The 22,980-nt window shown below is 39.2% G+C and overlaps 1 protein-coding gene across 3 annotated transcripts in view; it reads right to left on the reverse strand.

The window, feature by feature from the left end:
* Window positions 1-15,053, reverse strand: part of snrkb (SNF related kinase b) — a 50,427-nt gene extending 35,374 nt beyond the window's left edge. Inside the window, exons 1-4 of one of the 3 annotated variants that reach the window (XM_057836357.1) lie at window positions 14,905-15,046; window positions 8,166-8,342; window positions 7,760-8,046; window positions 7,283-7,677 (exon numbers count right to left, since the gene is read on the reverse strand). In XM_057836357.1, coding sequence (XP_057692340.1) covers window positions 7,283-7,677; window positions 7,760-7,980 — 616 coding nt within the window. In that variant the 5' untranslated portion in view covers window positions 7,981-8,046; window positions 8,166-8,342; window positions 14,905-15,046. Of the gene's footprint in view, window positions 1-7,282; window positions 7,678-7,759; window positions 8,047-8,165; window positions 8,343-13,060; window positions 13,141-14,904 lie in introns of those variants that run through there. The other 2 variants (XM_057836358.1, XM_057836356.1) reach the window with 2 other exon arrangements.
* Window positions 15,054-22,980: the final 7,927 nt, after the last annotated feature.

The raw sequence follows: 22,980 nt of genomic DNA on the forward strand, positions 1-22,980 counted from the left end.
TACATGATGTCACCATTTTGTTTCGGTAATACTTAACTCTGATTGGTTGAATGATTTCATCTGTGTTAAATTCTGCTTTTACACCCCTGATAAAGCACAGAATTTAGTTTCTTGAACTCATTTGAATCAACGTTTATTGCATTTCGGCAACTCTGACTATAACAAACGTAACACAACACAGACTTCCTGTGTCCGTCAACTATATCTGTCCCTCGGGAAACTAAAACCCTAATAACATTAGTTCCTCTTGTTACAGTAGTGATGCGCTCGTTCCGATTTCCGGCTTTGGTCCTCACTTTTATTTTACCGTATCAATCCATGGAAGAAACATTTATTCGTCATGATGAAACGAGCAAGTTATACAGCAGCCTTTAAAAGAAAAGTTACATCTGTTTTGTTTTCTCCTGGATTTTGGTAAGTTGGAGAAGTTGTCAGATCATATTATTACCGTGCATATTGTCAGTTTACGGTAATGTTTTGAACTACCAATGTGCTATGCTTGTGCGGTGTTTCACCAGTCAGTAAAATGATATTTCTGTATCTGTACACGAGCTCTATTTTCTTGTATTCTTCTATTTATTGGTGCTAAAATTAGGGTGCGCGTTATACACGGGTACAATAATTTTCCCTAGATTTTACAAGTAAATTTGGGGTGCGCGTTATACACGGGTGCGCTTAATATTCGGGAAATTACGGTATATTTAACTTAACAGTTATATGACAGTGGAAAAAGTTAATGTTACAACAAAAATGTTTGTAGTTTGAATAAGAATTATGATGGACGAATACATTATTTCTACGTATTTTTAAATTCTTGATGAGTCAATGACTGTAGCTGCTTACATGCCTGACAGGCAGCGTGGGTTCAGTTCCTAGTCCGTGAATGTGCGAATGTGCTTGTAAATGGCTGTTTCGATATGTGCCCTGTGATTAACAAAACAGTAGTTTCCCTATTATATTAACATCATTATACTAATTTCCAATACAGTGATCCCTCGTTTTTCACAGTTAATGGGGACCAGAACCCGCCGAGATAAGTGAAAAACTGTGAAGTCCAAAAAAAAAAAAAAATTGTGTGTTCATTGTGTGTTTATTCAGATTTATCATTGGAAAGAGACACAGTGCCTTGCAAAAGTATTCGGCCACCTTGAATCTTGCAACCTTTCGCCACATTTCAGGCTTCAAACATAAAGATATGAAATTTAATTTTTTTGTCAAGAATCAACAACAAGTGGGACACAATCGTGAAGTGGAACAACATTTATGGGATAATTTAAACTTTTTCAACAAATAAAAAACTGAAAAGTGGGGCGTGCAATATTATTCGGCCCCCTTGCGTTAATACTTTGTAGCGCCACCTTTTGCTCCAATTACAGCTGCAAGTCGCTTGGGGTATGTTTCTATCAGTTTTGCACATCGAGAGACTGACATTCTTGCCCATTCTTCCTTGCAAAACAGCTCGAGCTCAGTGAGGTTGGATGGAGAGTGTTTGTGAACAGCAGTCTTCAGCTCTTTCCACAGATTCTCGATTGGATTCAGGTCTGGACTTTGACTTGGCCATTCTAACACCTGGATACGTTTATTTTTTAACCATTCCATTGTAGATTTGGCTTTATGTTTTGGATCATTGTCCTGTTGGAAGATAAATCTCCGTCCCAGTCTCAGGTCTTGTGCAGATACCAACAGGTTTTCTTCCAGAATGTTCCTGTATTTGGCTGCATCCATCTTCCCGTCAATTTTAACCATCTTCCCTGTCCCTGCTGAAGAAAAGCAGGCCCAAACCATGATGCTGCCACCACGTTTGACAGTGGGGATGGTGTGTTCAGGGTGATGAGCTGTGTTGCTTTTACGCCAAACATATCGTTTTGCATTATGGCCAAAAAGTTCAATTTTGGTTTCATCTGACCAGAGCACCTTCTTCCACATGTTTGGTGTGTCTCCCAGGTGGCTTGTGGCAAACTTTAAATGAGACTCTTTATGGATATCTTTGAGAAATGGCTTTCTTCTTGCCACTCTTCCATAAAGGCCAGATTTGTGCAGTGTACGACTGATTGTTGTCCTATGGACAGACTCTCCCACTTCAGCTGTAAATCTCTGCAGTTCATCCAGAGTGATCATGGGCCTCTTGGCTGCATCTCTGATCAGTTTTCTCCTTGTTTGAGAAGAAAGTTTGGAAGGACCGCCGGGTCTTGGTAGATTTGCAGTGGTCTGATGCTCCTTCCATTTCAATATGATGGCTTGCACAGTGCTCCTTGAGATGTTTAAAGCTTGGGAAATCTTTTTGTATCCAAATCCGGCTTTAAACTTCTCCACAAGAGTATCTCGGACCTGCCTGGTGTGTTCCTTGGTTTTCATAATGCTCTCTGCACTTTAAACAGAACCCTGAGACTATCACAGAGCAGGTGCATTTATACGGAGACTTGATTACACAACGGTGGATTCTATTTATCATCATCGGTCATTTAGGAAAACATTGGATCATTCAGAGATCCTCACTGAACTTCTGGAGTGAGTTTGCTGCACTGAAAGTAAAGGGGCCGAATAATATTGCACGCCCCACTTTTCAGTTTTTTATTTGTTAAAAAAGTTTAAATTATCCAATAAATGTTGTTCCACTTCACGATTGTGTCCCACTTGTTGTTGATTCTTGACAAAAAAATTAAATTTCATATCTTTATGTTTGAAGCCTGAAATGTGGCGAAAGGTTGCAAGATTCAAGGGGGGCGAATACTTTTGCAAGGCACTGTACATAAAAGACATGTTTTTTTCACTTTTTCCCCTCAAAGTATATTTTTTAATGTATATACTGTATATTGTATATATTTTAATAAATTATTCTTAAGCACTTCAAATGAAATAATTATGATAAGTTTTAAACATGTTACTGTCCCACTGAATTATTTTTAAACAAGAAACAATGTAGACACCCAATCAATTTTAAAATGGTTTAAAAATGCTTGTCTTTATTAAATGGTTCGTTGAGTGAGTCCACTCAAATTGCTCTCTAAAACACAATAAGTTTCCACAGCAACTGTTTAACGCATGCGGCGCTTTAAACTCTCGGCTGACCGGCGCCTCTGGCAAGATCAAAGCTTAACTATCTGTCAATCATCGTTAACTTTACCATGCAACTCCAGTACACTGCCTGACCATCAAAGAGCAGGGAGTGGGAGGGAGGGGGGAACGGAGAGTAATACTGCGCGATCGGCTCCAGACAGCTCATCTGTTTTTATTTTTTAATTGAAAAAAACACGCGATGGACTGAGGCCGCAAAGTTTGAAGCGTGAAGTAGCGAAGGAACACTGTACTACCCTGGTGGAAGGTGGAGGACATACACAGAACCTACACAAACACTGACACAATATGAACAAAACACAGAAGAGACCCAATCGACAGATTTGAACCCGAGCTGTACTTGAATCACTTCAGAGGACATTACGCCAAACACCACCAAGGACATTTATTTCCTCTCATCAAAAAGTGAGTTGAGTACCACAAAAGGTACCCCTGAAGATGAGAAATACAGACAAGACACCAATTTACACTTACTGCAGTGTTTGGCTCCACTGCAGAACGTGCCCAGTTGGCTGGCTTGCAGAGACTGACCCAGATACACACGCTAATCCTTCGCAGTCATACGCACCCACACACACTCCTATCGTACATTACACAAAACCACACACAGGCAGATGAATGTGAAAGGACAAATAGTACGAGGACTCCTTATTTAGGACATGAGGCACTGAGAAAGGGGTTCTTAATAGTCTCGAGAAGACACACTGACACAGAGAGGTGCTAGATGCTCATCAGGGTTATGAGAAGGGGGAAAAAATCTATAAAACTGACCAATGTGCCGCTCAATTGTGCAGTATTCTCTGCTATCTATTTTGCAAAAGCAAATGTAATACCCGTTCTGTTATACCGTAGTATATTCACAGGGTAGTGAAATCATTATTGGTATTAAACTGGCAGTCTCAGTGATGCCTTTGCAACAAAATACAGCGAGCAGCTCTGTACCAATACATCGATCTGGATCACTATATGAAGTATTTAAGCAACAAATTTAATCAAAAGGAATAAATATGGAAAACACTATCGACGTCGTCATCTTTTAAATGTTCTGTTTTGGTCAAAAGACGGTTCATTTAAATGTAACAACAATGTTTCGTAGGTTTGATTGACTGCACTGGTTCTGAAAATTGGATCCAAATTGATTCGTAGCAGACTGCAATATCAGCAAATATCGTATTGCTGACCAAAGAACTGATATTGTATATTATTTTCATGAAATTGACACCCCAAACAGTGAATATTGATAAAATGTCATTGAAATACAGTACTTTTGCCGTAAAGGAATAAAGAATTAGAGCACACTCGTCAAACAATGGATCAAATATCAATTTTGTGTTTCACTGACAAGGCTAGATGATGAGCAGACGGTAACCATTCTCCTGGAAGTCTCCAATCCAATAATAAATTGTGGTGACAGGTCAGGAAAACAAAAAAAAAAAAAAAAAAAAAAAAAAAAAAAAATATTGGAAAATTTGAATGTGGGGTTGGAAAAATGTCGCAACATACTAACATAGCATTATTTTTGTTAATGTGCGTCGTAACTTATTGTTGTATTTAGGTGTTCTGTAGACTTTGTAGACTTGGCACTCTCTCCAGAGAAGATATTGATCCTTCTGCATCCAGAGTATTTAATGGGTGAGCAGACCATCGACACACTCAACTACCAATAGCAGAGGTGCCCGATGCGTCAATCGCAATAGGGTAAAGGCCGGGCCGATTATCGGGGCTGATATTTGGAAATTTCCCATATATTGTATTGGACTTTTTTTTTTTTTTTTTGACCGGCCGATTTGAAAAAAATCCATTTATTTCGACTCTGATGCAGCCGCGCCTCTCTCTCCTGCCTGCTGTCTCCTGCACTAGTATTAACTAGTAACATTAAGTAGTAACTTTGTATACTATTACTTTATAAAAGCTCTGAAAACAAGTTTTTATTTGCATTTACTAGAGATAACATTGAGCCTGAGAAATCCTGCACTTGGTTTTTGTTTGACGTTAAAACAAAGTTCAATTATTTCAGTTATATTGAAATTTTATTATTGTAAAAAAATTCAGGGAGCTATTATCTAAGTTGGTGGCCGGGCCTGTCCCCATGGGGCCCGGCCGGGCACAGCCCAAAAAGGCAACGTGGGTTCCCCTTGACATGGGCTCACCACTAGAAGGATGGGCCAAAGGGGTCGGTCTGGTGCGTAAGGAGTTGGGCGGCAGCCAAAAGCGGCGGCCTTGGAGGTCCGACCCTCAGCTGCAGAAGCTAACTCTTGGGACATGGAGCACTGGTCTGCAGTGGTAAAGAAGGAGCTGAGCCGAGAGGCGAAGCTCTCGATTTACCTATGGTCACGAGCTGTGGGTCGTGACCCATGAAAGAACAAGATCCCGGATACAAGCTGCTGAAATGAGTTTCCTCCGCAGGGTGTCCGGGCTCTCCCTTAGAGAAGAAGTGAGAAGCTCGGTCATTCGGGAGGGATTCGGTGTCAAGCCGCTCTCCTCCATGTTGAAAGGAGCCAGCTGAGGTGGCTCGGGCATCTGGTGGCTCGGGCATCTGGTTTGGATGCCTCCTGGACGCCTCCCTGGAGAGGTGTTCCGGGCATGTCCCACTGGCGGGAGGCCCCAGGGACAACCCAGGACATACTGGAGAGACTACGTCTCTCAGTTGGCCTCGGAACGCCTTGGGATCCCGCCTGAGGAGCAAGTCGAAGTGGCTGGGGTGAGGGAAGTCTGGGCTTCCCTGTTAAAGCTGCTGCCCCCGCGACCTGACCCCAGAGCAAGCGGAAGATGGATGGATAAATTGTTGCGTCTACAAGTGCAACCGGTCTGCATAGAGCCGCGTCACGATGCATCTCCCGCATCCAGGTTAGGTGTTGCACCCGCGCCACATGACGCAACCAGCACGGCAGGCGAGCGCGCTAACCTCCAAGCCAAAAGCCTAGGCTAGCAGCTTTAGCTGCCAGCGCACCTTTTTGAAGGCATCGGGAGGGAGTTTTCTATGCACTGCACAACAGACGTGCTTACACTCGTTACACTTTGCATCTACAAGAATAATGCCAATTTCGGGTTTTCGAAGGTTTACTTGCAAGCGAGTGCATGAACGCAACTACTCTTAAGCCTTAGGCAATGCCAACAAATTTAAAACAAATCAACATCCTTCACTCCCTCTCACTCATCCACCCTTCCCTCCAGTTTCTCCAGTCAATCAGACGGTGAGTTTAGGGACAGAATGTAAAACACAACACTACACACATCAACATTGAAACCCGAAGTATACATGCAAACCGATCCGTTACCACAATATTAATAACACTGTGTGTTGCAATAACATTTAATATTGTGTTAAAATTTAATGGTAAGAATTTTGAACTCTAAAACAGGGTTTTAGTCACATAACGTGTATTACAGACACACACACACACACACACACTTCAATTTTAGATGTGTAAGGGTTTTGTTTATGCATTTAGGTAATTAGACATGTTTGATCAGGGAAACCTTGGACCGAGGTTGACAGGTATATAATAACAAAGACAGGAGAAAAAGAGAAAAAGGCCTTTGATTGACATACAGTATATAAGAGCACGTCTGTTTTTGCACAGGTCACAACACATGCAGTCAACCCTGTCTGCTACTGCAAAACACAGCCATCTTTGAGTGTAAAATACGAGAGCAGGTACATGATAGAATGACATTTTCCCCTAATACGTCAGATTGATGCATTATCATACTTTTTTCAACACAATGACACTAACTTACCATTAAGAAGTTTAGACAGAAAACGGCAAGAGTGTGAAAATCGCATTTGCTTGGACAGCAGTCAGGAGGCAGATAATTTAAAGCAAAGGCTTCATTCCAAGTCAGTTTGCATTCAGTGCAAGTCATCAGAGGAGATGACTGAAATGTTCTCATTTCTAATGTGCCAAAATACAGTATTTTATAGTATATCCTGTATCAGGAATACAGTGTATTACATCTAAAATCAATAAAAATTGATAAAGCGAAGCTCGGCTAAACTTTAGGTTTCAGAAAAAAAGGGAGTGAGGTGACCAGACAGAGTTCCACCCAAAGTTTTTGACCATTAAACTTTCAGTGGATCAGTAATCCATAATAAATAATAACTTTTGCTATAGGTAGATTAATTTGGGTTAGTTATTTGAAAGTAATTTCGTACCACCTCTAATCTGATCTATAGTACACAATAATCGTCTGAAAAGATTCTTACCCACAGCTGGAGCATCATACTCTTCTCCTAGCAGAATCTCAGGTGCAGAATATGCCAAGGATCCACAACTGGTGGCCAACATTGTCCCAGGTTTGAATAAGTTACTGAAGCCAAAGTCTGTCAGTTTCACTGCCCCCTGCTGAGGAAAGAACACCACATTCTCTGGCTTCAGGTCTCGGTGGACCACGTGGAGCTCATGGCAATAAGCCACGGCGCGCACAATCTGGGCAAAGTGGCGTTTGGCAGTGCCCTCGGCAACGCCCGTTTCATGGCGGAGGATGTAATCGTACAAGTCACCCCCCTCCGCCAGTTCCATCACCAGGTAAAGGGTGGTGGGTGTGTCAATGACCTCATAAAGGCGAACTACATTGGGATGTTGAACCCGCCTCATGCATCTGAAAACAATAGGAATAAAATTCAAGCATTGTATGAAGTAAGTGAATTCCATTCATTTTCTGCAAGAAGAAAACTTTATACCTGACTTCCTGTAAGAGGTGGCTTGTTGCCATGACATCAAGTTTGGTCTTGTCAATCATCTTGATAGCAACCAGCTGCCCAGTGTTGACGTGGCGAGCCAGTTTGACCACAGCATAGTGGCCCCTTCCCAACGTCCGACCCACATGGTATAGTCCATTGAGATTCAAGCGGTTTGATTTGAGATCTTCATCTAGAGGCGGGATGTTCTCTCCACAGTCCATGTTGACATCTAAATTGGTTTGATGTGAATGCAGGAAGAGGGGCTTTCTTGGTAAAAATCCTCTTTACTGCAAAGCAAAAATGAGACAAAGGTTCAGTATTTTTCATGAGGTGGTAGTGTTTATTTTACTTTATACAGTTTCAAATTCCAAGTTGTGATTATGGTCAGAAGACCATAATACATTACCTTACAGAAGCTGGCCTAACAAAGGCAGTAGAAATTCCATCAATAAATCATGTTGTGATTCTTTTTGTCCAAAATATGTTCAAACTGCAAGTCTGCACAAATGCTATTTTTTTGTCATATCTGATCTTTTTGTGTGGCTGTTCACCCTGCCGTTTTCATTTTCTGTCCTTAGTGGCCCTAAAGACAAACAAGTGTGTAGAATATCAATGCCAAGACACGTCACTCCATGTTATTAGCTAAAGTGAACTGCATGCACAGATGAACACCCAAATGTCGTCACATGCAACCTCAGTTCGAGAGGGTGACAGCTAGAAGCTCATTGTGGAACGGAGATGATGTGGGTTCCGGACCGCTTGGCTGAATGGAGTCTTTCGGCTCTTTATTTATTTATTTTTTTTTTTATAAGTCAGGTTCTTTGGGCTATCTTGCAAGAAATATTCAATTTCTAATACGAATACCGTCTGGCCAGCCTCCATTTGGAAAGACGAAGTTAGGCGGACTGTTATGATGGCATCCCTCAAGTGGCTTTTGATATGTTTCTTCCGGTCAAATACTGATAAACTATCACTTCACTGTCCCTCCATTGCATACCTCAGCCTATGCCACAGGTGTCAAAGCAATTCCACAAAGGGCCAAGGGGGTGCATGATTTCATTCCAACCGATCCAGCAAGGACTGTTTGACCAATGAGGTTTCTGCTGAAACAAGCAGCACCTGACTATAAAACAGAACCCAAATTGAAAAAAAAAAATCCCAGAGCAAGATATACATGGGCCACACTTATTTTAATGTATTTTCTTACAATTTGTTTTATTTTTTATTTTTTTATATCAGTTATATTTTATTTTGAATTAATTATATTTTTTTATTAATCATGGCTTGTTTTTTATTTGCCTTTTAAAAAAATAATTTATTACTATTTAAATAATATTTTTGTTCTCCCCAAAAATCTTTCAGATGATTCATTCATTTTATTTACCATTACCGTATTTTTCGGACTATAAGTTGCAGTTTTTTTGTCTCGTTTGGCTGTGGGTGCGACTTATACTCTGGAGCTACTTGTATGTGAAATTATCAACACATTATTATATCATTTCACATGATATAGTTATCTAAATAACTCTTAATAGCTATGTACGTTAACATACCGGCCACGTTCGCATTTCGTTGTTCATGCATCATGTAGCATTATCATTAGAGATGTCCCGATCCGATATTTGCATCGGATCGGACGCCGACATGAGCAAAAAAATGCGCATCGGTATCTGATCGGCCAACACGGAAAAATTCCGATCCAGACTTCCGATCCAGTTTTTTTTTAAATCCGGTGCAGGTTTTTCAGCGCATTGATTTACATAATCCATTCCAGTTTTTGCTTCGGTTTCCCTAAAATCCGGTCCGTATTTTACGGCACACCTTCAACACACTACATTTACCGAGAGACTTTATCAGTAAAAATGTCAGACGACAAAGACGAAAAGGCAGAGTGCAACATATGCCACAATAAAGTCAAGCGTGGCGGTAAAGCTGTAAGAAGTTTTAATACAACCAACCTAATCAAGCATTTAGCGAAATACCACCAAAAACAACATAAGTATGTTAAGAAAATCGAAGACAAAAAGAAAGGTCCTACGCAACTAACACTGGCAGAAACTTTTGCTATGCGTGACAAACTGGCACTCGACAGTCCCAAAGCCCAGGGAATAACAAGTGTCATTGCCGAAGAATTCATTCTGGATGACGAGCCATTATCTCTCGTAAGTAAAGACGCACCATCCAACACTTTGAACCACGGTACAACATGCCCAGCCGTCATTACATCCTTGAGCGATTCGGCCATGGAAGATTTGACAACGATTCACAAACATCCAAATTCCGATTATTGAAATATGTCAAGTAAAGCGGAACTAATACACAGTGCGGTCTTCGGGACGCAATGAGAAACGGACCGCATTGCGTCCTGAGAGTAAACATCATGCTTGTCATAGACCCGGGTAATACCAATGCTCAACTCACGGCTTTAGCTCAACTCATGCCGCTGGATAAAAAAACACAAGAATACCTGACTGCTGCTGACAGCCGCTGCAAACTACATCAACATCGTTTTACTGTAGATAATAGATACCATATGTATATAGAACTAGATGCAAAATGACAGACTCGACGGCGTTAGCAACATTGAAGTATTGAAAACTAGTTGCGTTAGTAAACAGCCGCCATCTTAAAACAGGAGACTTCCCTTGTAGGCTGTTGTGAAGCTTCCAAGCAAACCTAATTAACTTTTTATCTAAAATACTCCTAAATCGGCAAAATCATGACTTGAATCTATCTTCAAAACAGTTTTAAAAGTTTCACATGTCGAAAGTAGACAGAAGGGAAATTATGGAATAACGGGAGCAATTTTAACAACTTTAAAATTACAAAATTAAACTTACAAAATTAAATGAATTGAATGTAGTTTAAAGCTGCTGATACAGAATGGGGACTTTTTATACAGAGGCTTTTCATACAATTTTTGTAACTAATGCACGAAACATTAAAATCATCTAATAGCTTGGGGGGTTTGTGGGATTTTCCACTGAGGTTGTTTGTGTGTTTTGCTTTTTTAAAGCAGTTTACAATATTATTTGCATGTTTTACTGACTGACTATGCCATTTCTGTTTGTTATTTATAATGTATTGTGTTTGTCACTGAATAAACAGGTCAGATTCTTGTTACCAACCGTTGTGTGTTATTCAAACTCACCTAATTCAGCTGGCTAGTTGTTATCAAGAGTACTAAAACCTTTTTCAACATGAGTCTGACAACTAAGTAAGGAGGCTAAATAACTTTAAACTTTAACACATGCTCAGATAGGACGGTATCGGCCAGTATCGGTATTGGATCGGAAGTGCAAAACAATATCGGTATCGGATCGGAAGTGCAAAAACCTGGATCGGGACATCCCTAATTATCATACTGTACAGTTATTCAGCATGTTGTTCTCTATTGTATTTTTATTTTAAATTGCCTTTCAAGATGACATATCTGTTCTATGTGTTGGATTTTATCAAGTAAATTTTCCCCAAAAATACGACTTATACTCTGGTACGACCTATAGACCGAAAAATACGGTACTTATATATTTTTAATTGCACATCACAAAATATGAGCAGAGTTGGATATCAAATGGGGGCCGCAATCCATACCTGTTTTAGAATCCAGAATCGGAAAATAAGTTATTTCATTTCTCGTTTTCAAATCCAAAATCGGATAACGACTTGTCATTTCATTTCACGTCTTAGAATCCAAAACCCTAAAACGTGTAATGACTTATTTCATTTCTTGTTTTCAAATCAAAAATCGGAAAACAAATAACAAGCTTTTTTGGTGTTTTGATTTTGTTTAGAAATGAAAAATAAAATATGAGGAAATTGAATTACCATGGTATTTTTGTTCTATTTGTTTTTAGTTTGTATGATTTTTGATGCGTCGACCCGGAAGTTATTGACTTTGTTTTTCTAAGGAAGGTCAGTCCGTCTCTACCGGGTGACTCTAATGATGGGTCAATCGAACAGCATGCGAGCTAACGTTTTACATTTATTGTCACGGATGGCGGACTTGTACATGCTTTTTAAAGAGGGAAAAACCCTGTTTTTGAACAGCGAACTCGTATCAGTGTAGCAACAACTTCCAGATCACACACAACACATTGAAAACGTCAACAGATATGGAATGACCAGATAATACACTGATATAGACAAGTTTCTGAGGTACTTCCGCTTTACTTCCTTATGTCTGCTCGCATCTTCCGTTTTAGAATTTCTGCATCCATAACAACAGTGGAGATGGAGTAACATTACTCATCAAAATCCCTTAAAAAGACAATTTGGAAATACCGCATCGATCTGCCATCATCACGACAGGGGAGGACAACATGTTCATGAAGGCAGATGTGGAACCAAGCTCGTGCCACCACAAGGACCGGGTGTTTTTGTAGTCGTGCTGCTGCTGTGTTATGGAAGGTGTGTTCTTCCTATCCCTGCATTTCATGTGTCCAGTGCTAAAAAAAATACTAAAGCTAAAATCTTGCGCATGATAAGACTTGTTGCCTTTATTGTTATTACGATGATTATAATTATGATGATCTTTAATATTATTTACTACAACTACTGTATCTGCTGCTAGCCTGATGCTAATCAGTACGTGTAGCATGGCACAATTATGTAAACACATATATGCAAGTGTTACAAGTTTTTTGTTCGTTTGCTGACAGGTGGAAAACGCTCTTAGGCAAGGGAATACAACTTGACTTGTACGCTGAAGGACATATATCGGGACTACGTGCGTTCTACTTAGATGATGGAAGGCTCGACTCCCGGGGGTGGCCCAGAGGCAGAGGCTGGGACAGACGGTGGCTCGCCTCATGACAGACCATCAGCTCGATCCTGAGATCCAACTACGAGCTTTTTAACTGAAGCAACTTTAAGATACGCTATTGGAGCTGGAATTACCGGGGACAGCGGAAGAAAAAGCCCGTCTGAATGCCGCCGAGGGTCTCTTAATGTCGGGTGAAAGTTTGGTGAGGTTCCCTTAAGCTCTGCTGCCTGATAAGACATTCCTCATATGCTTAACCTTCGTTGATATTTTTGTAATAATTTTATAAATTGTGATTTCTTGATGTTTTGCAGATGCAGCAATCGTTTTAAATCAAACAAGAAATAGAATGATGTTGTCCATATGTTTTTGTCAGGGAATGCGCGGGCAGGCAGGTTGTGTGGACCCAAATGCAGTGAAACAATAATGCAAGGCCGGTGGCAGAGACCTCAAAAAATGGTTTTAATTATAACTAACAAAAACACAAAGTACAAATAAAAGGACTAGGGATCAAAAGGCAAGGTTCAAACAAAACTTACTTTCAAAGCAGGGCGAGTAACACGAGGAACTGGGGGGGGACGCAGGCATGAACGTGGACCAGTACATTGACAATGATGCAACAAGGAGTGACAAGAAACTGGGTTTTTATATACACACACACGCAGACAAGGGGTAACGAGACGAGGAACAGCTGGGTAACACAGGTGGATGCAGATTGCAGGACACACTGGGAGAACACACACAGGTGAAAGCAATGGGCAATCACAGGGACAAATCACACTAGGAGAAAACAAACACAAAACCTTTTTATTGCGACTAATATCTGCAATAATAAAGAATGACACACTATTTTTGTTTATATGTATCCTTGTAGTATTTCCTTGCAACAACAAACTCCATGTCAGCCCTCCTGGGTTCAGAAAATATAACATAATTTGTAATTTCACCTCATTTTGGTCGCTCAAGTGGCCGGCATATCAATCTACACTTCACATCAACACAGGCTGACAGGTTGTGATAATTTTGTCCACAAATGATCAATGAATTCATAAAGAACAATCATACAATCTCATCCACGTCCCATCTACGTGGTGCTGAATCCATTTTTGGAGATTCCGTGAGTTCCTTTGCTTTAATTTTGTAGTTTTAACTTTGTCAACACACTGCTTACTGTAACTGCAATTCATCTTGTTCTTTCTAAACTGGAAGTTCGGAGCAGACATTTTCCAAGATGGCGCCGTCCATATTTCGCTCAGGGAACTTGTGTATATTTTATTTGAAAACGAGAAATGAAATAACAAGTCGTTATCCGTTTTCCATTTTGGATTTGAAAATAAGATGAAATAACAAGTCGTGATCCATTTTTGGATTCTAAAACACATATGGAATAAACGAATGATACACGGATAAATCTGACCCCTGAGCAATAAATTTGAGAGTGAGACTGCCGTCCTATATGAATGGGGAAAAAATAACTTTTTTAAAAAAATCATTATTTGTGCATTAATGGATTAAAAACACCTATTGATGATGACATACGTCCAATCCATTTTGACTGGGAGAGCTTGGCAGCGATCAAGTAGCCAAAGACAAAAGACACTGTCAACCAGAGAAGGAAAAAAATGCTATGCTAAACACAATTTAAATAATGCTTCCAATAAAATACAGAACAATAGTAAACATGTCTTGCCGACATTTTCCATGATCTCATGTGCAAAGAGGGAACAATGTTAGGCTTTCTCAAATTACACTCACCCTGCACAAATGGCACGCTTGATCAATATTGTAAGAGGAAACCTTAATGTATGCCACTGGTTGTGTGTCAGTGCGTTTATGTGTGTGTAGGGATGTGTAGATGTATACGTGTGTGTGTGTATATGTATGCGTGTGTACGCGCGCGCGTGTTGGTGTGTGTCAAAAATGTATGAATGTGTCATTTACGCGGATGATGTCATCATGTGATCTTCCCAAGGGTAACAAGTCCATCTGACATCAGGATCCGTCACTCTTCTGTTACCGCTATTTTCTTTCTCACGCGAGCATCTCATCATCCCCATCCATTCTCATCACTAATACATCTCAACACGGCCAGCAGGCTCACTGTTTACATGTGGCCGATGCTGCAAACTGGCTAAATGGAGGCCATGTCGTGTTAATAGACGCAGTATTGATTGTGTCTGGTCGTGGTGTCGCAAACGGAACTGCCAAGTGTGGTGTCACGGCCAGCTGTCCATACTTGGGGCCGACCCAACAACTGCAGTCCCGACTTGGCACATCCGCCATCCTGCTGGCTGGCTCTCCTTTCCGCCGTTCACCTCCTAGCGGAGCCGAGTCGTACTAGCGATGGCGAAAATGAAACAATAACAACACAAATAATACTTACCGTCAGAGGTAACATCCCGCGACGTTCAATTCGCGTGGTCCAACACCACCAACGAAGTTAGAAAAAGACAACGTCGACGACCGCCACTCCGCTGCCTCCTTTTAGCTCCATGTTGTCTTTTTTGCACACTTCCCTCCTCGTCCGCCAATGAGGGCGGAGAGAGAGCGAGAGAGAGTGAGAGAAAGAGAGAGCGAGAGAATGAAAAGCCATTTTCAGCATTACAGTGATCCCTCGTTTTTCGCGGTTATCGGGGACCAGAACCCGCGGCGATAAGTAAAAAAACGTTTTTTTTGTGTGTGTGTTCAATGTACAATAGTACCATTGGCGGAGTTTGACTTTTGGAGCATGGGGGCACAACATGTCGATGACCCCGAAACGCAGCGTCAGCAATAAGATTAACTTACAAGAATATTTATAATAAGTTGAAAATGAGCGTTTTTTTGTTTCCCATCATTCTTGAGGGGAATTCTAAATCAGGCTGCTGGCAGGACAGCTATACTTTTCGCCAAGATCACCATCCATTGAATATGGTACGCCCGCTGGTGTCGTGCCAATGTAGTTACCTCAGTCAAAAATTGTATCCACTGGGGGGAGCCATATGGGGGTAGATTTGTATCTTCATTATTCGATCAAAAAAAAAGTTGCTTCAATCAAAATATGTATTTTCAATTAAATAAAAAGTCACTTCAATTAAAAAAAAATAAATGTGAACGCAAAAGTAAATTTGAAATTAAAAAAATGCTTTTGCAAGTTTTTTTTTTTTTGATTGCAGTAATGTTGTTTTGTGTTTGGAACACATTTTGGCTAGGACATTTGTGTCTTTATTATTCAATCAAAAAATAAGTTGCTTCATACAAGAAAAAAAAATCAAAAGAAAAATCATTTCAATCAAAAAAAGAAAATTTAAATAATGGAAAAAACGTTTTTGATTTGCGAAAAAATATTTGAGACTCAAAAATTTGCATTTTGACACATACTTTTTCATTAAAAAAAGTTTTCTTTGATTTTAGCGATCCTTTTTGTGTTTGGGCCATATTATGGGTTGGATATTTGTGCCTAAATCATTCAATTCACCAAAAAGTTGCTTCAATCATAAAAAAATATTTTCAATCAAAGAAAAAAAATCATTTGAAAAATAAAATTGGCCTCTTTTTTTTTTTTTTTTTTTTTTTTTTTTTAAATAATATGTAAAGCAAATTACCGTCTAAGGTGCTAATCACATGATCTGTTCGAAAAATAAATTTGACCCATTATAATTTTTTTTATTTATTCATTTCATTCATTTTTGTTGTTTGTTTTCTTGCTTTACAACTTTTATATACTGTATATAGGAAAGTCAATTACATGCAATGATACTTTTGGACACCAGGGGGGGCCTGGCCCCCCTAGCCCCCTCCTCAAACTCTGCTTATGAGTGGTACCTCTAGGTACGAAGTTAATTCGTTCCAGGACCTTGTTCGTAAGTCGAAATGGTTGTATGTTGAGCAAGATTTTCCCATCAAAATACATTATATTTCCATTAATTTGTTCCACAGCCGGAAAAACTAAACCTTAATAAATACTGCTACAAATGGCAATAACACATAACAAAACACAAAAAAACCCCGTCCTGCTTGCAGGGCAACGTGTCATTCATTCATTCATTCATTTTCCAAGCCGCTTTTTCCTCACAAGGGTCGCGTCAACTCCCCAAATTTTATCGCTCACTGTATGCATGTGTAAAATTTGGTGAGTTTTCGAGCATGTGCAGGCCTTCAAATTGGCCATTTTCATTTGCCATAAAGACGAAGAAGAAGAAGAAAAATGTCCGATTTCCGGCTGGGTTTGGAACATGGGAGCAAGAGACTTTTTTGAGCACTTATGCAAAGGGTATCAACTGCCCTAATTTCATCGCTGTACGTTGGAAAAACCTAAATGTAGAGGCCTTTTTGAAAATTTTAAGGGGGAGCCACTGAGTCATTTTGTCACATTTTTTTTTGCAACGTTGCAAAGTTATCGAAATTTACGCAAAGCCCCATGTATGTGCAAACTTTAATGAGTTTTCGAGCATGTTCAGGCCTTCAAATTGGCCATTTTCATTTGCCATGGTGAAGAAGAAAATTTGGACCCCGGCACTTCAACGAAAACTCAATACTTTTCATCAGATACCTGAATACATGTCTTAGGGCTCCCCTGATGAAGGTTTGAGGTCAATTGATTTATTTCCCGACGCGGAGGAGCCTTTGTCGTAAAAAATGGGTTTATCCTGTCCCCACTTGGGGGCTCCAGGCCTAGTGGTAATATTTCAATGCAGTCGTGGTTAGGCTCGGATACCTGACATGCATGCCAGATATGAAAAAGATTGCACCTTGCATCAGGAAGTTATTAGTCATTTACTGAATTGGCCAAAAAAATGCCCGACTTTGGTACCCCGCCCAGGTCAGGCCCGTAAATGAAAACTCACCATTTTGATAACATAACATCTCGTATGTCTCATGAACAGTCTCACCAATTTTGCAGAGGATCCAACTAACTGCCTCGGCTAAATGGTCTTAAACGTGGACGCTGGTTTTCGACTAAAATTGCATGTTATTTAACATTCAATCCAAAATACCCCCTTTCCTGTTTGGTTTGGAATATAGGTGCAAGAGATTTTTTTGAAGCAGTTTTGCACAATATATCGACTCCCCAAATTTCAGCACGCTGCGTTGAAAAAACCTAAATGCAGAGGCCTTTTTTTAATATTCAAGGGGGTGCCACTGAGCTATTTTGTGACAAGCCGCATGTATGTGCAAATTTTGGTGGGTTTTTGAGCGTGTTCAGATCTCCAAATTAGCCATTTTCATTTGCCATGAAGAAGGAATAATAATAATTCTTTGCAAAACTCGCGCCTGTTGGTGCTTGGGCCCTAATTATAAATGAAAATCAGAATAACAATAATACAATCATAATAATGTAACAAATCGGGTTCTAATTTGGCGGACGTTCTTTTCAACGTGTTTTTGTTTTTTCCCCCACCTGCACTAACCTTCTTGGAACCAGTGTTGATTTCTCCCACAAGAAAATCCGCCTTGCGCCAATCTGCAGTGCTGTTATGTCGTATTTTGAGCATGTCGTCGGATATGGAAACAAATGACGAGTCAAATTTTACGTCGGACGTCAAAAAGATCATGTGTCGAAGCGATCGTATGTCGAGGTACCACTGTATTTATTCAGATTTAGCAATGGAAAGAGATACATATAAGACGTGTTTTTTCACTTTTTTTTCCCCAAAGAGAAATTAAAAAAAAAATATATATATATGTATATTTATTTTACTAAATGTTTTTTAAAGCACTTTAAATGAAATAATTATGATATGTTTCAAACATGTTACTGTCCCACCGAATTATTTTTAAACAACAATAAAGTAGTAGAAAAATGCTTGCTTTACTCAATGCTTCATTGAGTGAGTCTACTCAAATCCGCTCAGAGCTGCTCAAACACAATGAGTTGCCACAGCAACTGTTTAACAAGTTAAACGATGATTGACGCATGTGGTGCTTTTGAAGATCGTGACCGTGGCAAGATCATACACATTCATCTGTCAGTCATCGTTAACTTTAATAAGCAACTCCAGTGCACATGCACTGTCTGCTTGACGAACAAAGAGCAGGGAGAGGGATTGAGGGAGGGAGTGAGAGTGAGAAAACGCGATCGGCTAAGGACAGGTCATCTGTATTCTTCTTCTTATTTTCTTTTTATTTGGAAAAAAACAATCTGCGATGGACTGAGGGTGCAAAGTTTGAACCGCGAAATAATGAGGGATCACTGTAATTCAATATTCAGAAGATCCAAAGCACCAGCCCCCTCGTGAGGAGAAGCGGTTCAGAAGATGAATGATATCAAGTTTAACCCTGTCATACACGTACAATATTTTTTCCCTGCACGTATTTTGCGATGGCAATAATAAAAAAAAATCAATAATTTTAAATAGAATAAATGAATTAATCGATGGATCCATTTTGGGGTCAAATATATAAAAACAGGTAGTCCCAGGGTTACGAACGAGTTCCGTTCTTACGCTGGCGACATAACGCGAATTTCCATGTAAATCTGAATTAACCCTTTAAATATCCCAAAATCTCAAAATAACGATCCAAAAAGTCCAAGACTATTGGAGTGATGGAGGGCGAAAGATGGAGCAGACTCTTGTCTGACATGAAAAAAGGACAGCTCTGTTCTGGTTTGGCCCACATAAGGCTGTAAGTTGTTTCAACTAATACAAGTTTGTGTATGCATTTGGAATTAAGTTTAGAGCTACAGTTTGTGTGAGCGATTTGCTACGTGAATTGTAAATACGTTGGCATTCGTAGCATTTAAGATAGCAGACTTTTGTTAGGCAGATTAGGCTAATTTAATTTACTAAATTTACATATTGATCAGACTAGATGGTCGTTTGAACACCAATTGTTTAGTGTCAAGTGTTTTATTGTTAAAATGTTTGTCGTTTTGAACATAAGTGTACATATGTGTGTTACAGCTTTACAAATTGTCAAAGTGAAGGAAGTCAAAAGCTTAAAAAAACCACAATTGCCTTGTTTGGTGTCTGTCAAACTGAACAACTTCATATCTCACCCGTACAGAAAGTGTCATATTAATAAAGTAAAGTAAAAAAAAAAAAAAAAAAAAAGTTACTGTGAGGTACAATAAGCTACTGTTTATGCGACAAAACAAAAAAACAAAACAAAACAAAAAAAAAACGACTAGAGATAAAATGGCGGACCAGAGTCCGGCATCATAAAATCCATATCACATAAGTAAGTCAAGTACGTCATAACCAGGGCACTACCTGCAGTTGTAAAAAGGAGTTAAAACAAGCCAGAAGTGATGCAAAAACATAAATTAATAGAAATTAATGTAATTAAAACAAATAAGAAAAATAAAACAAATTACACTCAACTGAAAAACAAAGAAAGACATGAATCCAAATAAGTGTCAAGCGTGTTTATTGCTCTGAGAATGTTCTTTAATTTATTTTTTGCTTTATGAATCTCTTTTGACCTCAACTGAATTTTACAAAAAAAAAAAAAAAAAACACAACAAAGAGTAGCGTTACATCAAAATAATATTACTCAAGTAAAAGTAGTCACCCAAAAAATGTAGTCAAGTACGAGTAAAATAGTATTTGGTGAAAAGAATACTGAAGTAATGAGTAACATTGTGAGTAATTGCTTACGGGGTTTGATTTTTTTCTCTCTCTCGTCGGAAGAAAAAAAATACCATTGTTTAAAAAAAAAGTTTTTGCTCAGCACAAAATTATATATATGAACTGTTATTATTATACTATACTATAACGTATTACATAACCACATAAAGCAAAGAAAAAAAAAATCATTGAATTCTGACGAGAGAGAAAAATTACATTAACAAAGCATTATTCGTCCAGAGAGCATGAGTGCCCTCTAGTGGAGAAATATCTATATAATAGTGAATCACATTTCCAGTTTTCCGTGATTAATTGGTGCCAAATAAAAACTAGGAGAGAGCTTAAAATCTGCTGGCATCATCTCTGGCAAAAAAAAGGAAAATCTGATATTTTATGTAGAATAAAGAGGAAAAATGTAACGACTAGAGTCGCCCAAAGTAGCGGAGTAAGAGTAGCGTTTCTTCTTTACAAATCTACTCAAGTAAAAGTAGAAAGTGTGTCTTAGAATTACTCCTAGTAGTACTTGTTTGTCAAAAAGTTACTCAAGCAAATGGAGTAAATGTAACGCCACCTCTGCACATAGCTTAACTAGCCTTTGACAGCAATATATGTCCAATCCATTTTTTGGTTGGAATGGATGGGATGATTTCAACATCAATTTGCTTATTTTACTAAGTACCACAACACATCCTTTGACCTGGGCTGGCAGTGAATAATAACTTTTGAATAGATGTCCACTGTAGTGACCACTGTAACTAAAAGGGTTAACTCACTGCCTGCCAATGGACAATGATGGACGTTCAATTATTTAAACTGGGAGGACTGACTGTGAATGCTAATGTTTCAGTGCCATTGACAGCACTAGAGGGTCCAATCCATTGTGATTGGAGATTGCCAGCCTCTCCCACACAAGTAAACGTAAAGTATTGTGTGGTAAAACTACTCTAAGAAGTACATTTTTACCTACCTCTAATATGCTAAGAGAGCTCAGTACAGTTTGCCCGTAGGATTTAATTGTTTACCATTGTGCTAAAACTGGAATTAATTAAATAAAAGACAATACTCATGTTGTTCAAGTGCACTTATAAAGGAGCGTAAAAAAAGTGTACTACATGGAGATTAATTCTTTGGCTGCCAGTGACGGCAATAGACGTCCAATCAATTATGACTGTGGTACCAGCCTTTCCCAGTTCTCAGCAGCTCAACAGCAACAACAAACAATATTTTGGCTACAATGCAATCATATCTTAACTATTATAAGATACCAATGGCGGGGGCATGCATTGTTGGGCTCAGGTGTCGTTGGTACGTTGCTCCCGCTTGGGCTATTGATTCACCAGAAACATCTCAATGGTCTAAATCTGCCGCTAACTTTTCCTCACTGGGCACTATTATAGGACTATCATCATAAACATCTTCATTTTGGACCTCACATTAAAATTTTAGAAAAGTTCGCTGTTTTTGTAGCGAAAATAATCGATAATTCGTTTTTTCTTCCCAACACCAGAGGGTGGTGCAGCACCCCATGTCCTGCGCCACTGCTTACTCCGCTTCTCTGGGCTACACTAGAGTCGTTACCCTCTTTTTTTTACATATTGACTTTATTTTTGCCAGAGATGCCAACAGTAGCTGTACCAGTTTCACCAATGAGATATCGCAACAATGAACACATAACTCCAGTATCACATTCAGATGTAACAATGTTTATCTCCACTAGCGGGCACTCATGCTCTTTGGACGGGTAATGGAGAGTACTTATATAGCGCTTTTATTTACATTGTTACAATGCCTAAAGTGCTTTACATTAGCACACATTTACCCTTTCACGCACACATTCACACACCAATGGTGCTGCTGCCATGCAAGGCGCTGCCAACCCATTGGGGGCAAATTAGGGTTCAGTGCCTTGCCCAAGGGCACTTCGACAGTGGGCAGTTGTAGCCGGGAATCAAACTGCTGTACCTTTGGTCCCGGGACAACTCGAGCAATACCAACTTCGCCACCGCCTGGGTTATGCGTCAGTGTTCTGGTCTGAATATGATGATGTTTGGGTAATCTTTTTGGCATAATACGGTCATGTAATAGGGAATAACAATTCATATATATGCTGAGAAAAAAATATACAATATTAAAAAATGAAATAAATAAAATAAAATCAGAAATTGTTGGCAGTTACAATGTTACTCATTACTTGAGTATTCAATTCAATGAATACTTTTTTTCACTTGAAATTGAGTAAATATTTGGATGACTATTTTTACTATTACTTGAGTAATACTATGTAGAAGTAACGCTACTCTTACTTGAGTCAAAGTTTTGGCTACTTTACCGACCTCTGATAGTGGTCCATGTTCTAGTATGCTCCTTGAACCCCCAGGTAATACAGTTCACCTCTCCAGTGCATTATCTGTGTGTTACTAGTAACTTTTTCTACACTGATAGTGCAACTTTTGCAGTTAATCTTTACTCTTGAACTATTGCGGTGCAATAAGTGGGATACAACTGCATTTTGTGAGGACTGCGGCCTACTAGTATGACTAATATTTTTGTTAAATTGTACTCATAGCTGGCCATTGACATATTGATAGCATAAGCAGAGTTTAAGGGGGGCGATGCCCCCAGTGGTTGAAAAGTATCATTGCATGTAATGGACTTTCCTATATATGATTCTAAAGTGAAGAATTTTCCAGTAAAATAATGTCTATAAAAGTTGTAAAGCAATAAAAAACAACAAAATTGAATGAAATGAACACATTTTTTAATAATGGGTCAAAATTATTTTTCGAACAGATCATGTGACTATTGTGAAGATATGAGCAAATCGTATCTGCATGTTCGGTTAGTAATGTCTGCCAATAGACAGTTAATGTTGACTCTCCCTCTTCTGTTCTGTAACTAAAGATCTGTCG

The sequence above is a fragment of the Corythoichthys intestinalis genome, chromosome 5, assembly GCF_030265065.1.
Source record: "Corythoichthys intestinalis isolate RoL2023-P3 chromosome 5, ASM3026506v1, whole genome shotgun sequence".
NCBI classification, from domain to species: domain Eukaryota; kingdom Metazoa; phylum Chordata; class Actinopteri; order Syngnathiformes; family Syngnathidae; genus Corythoichthys; species Corythoichthys intestinalis.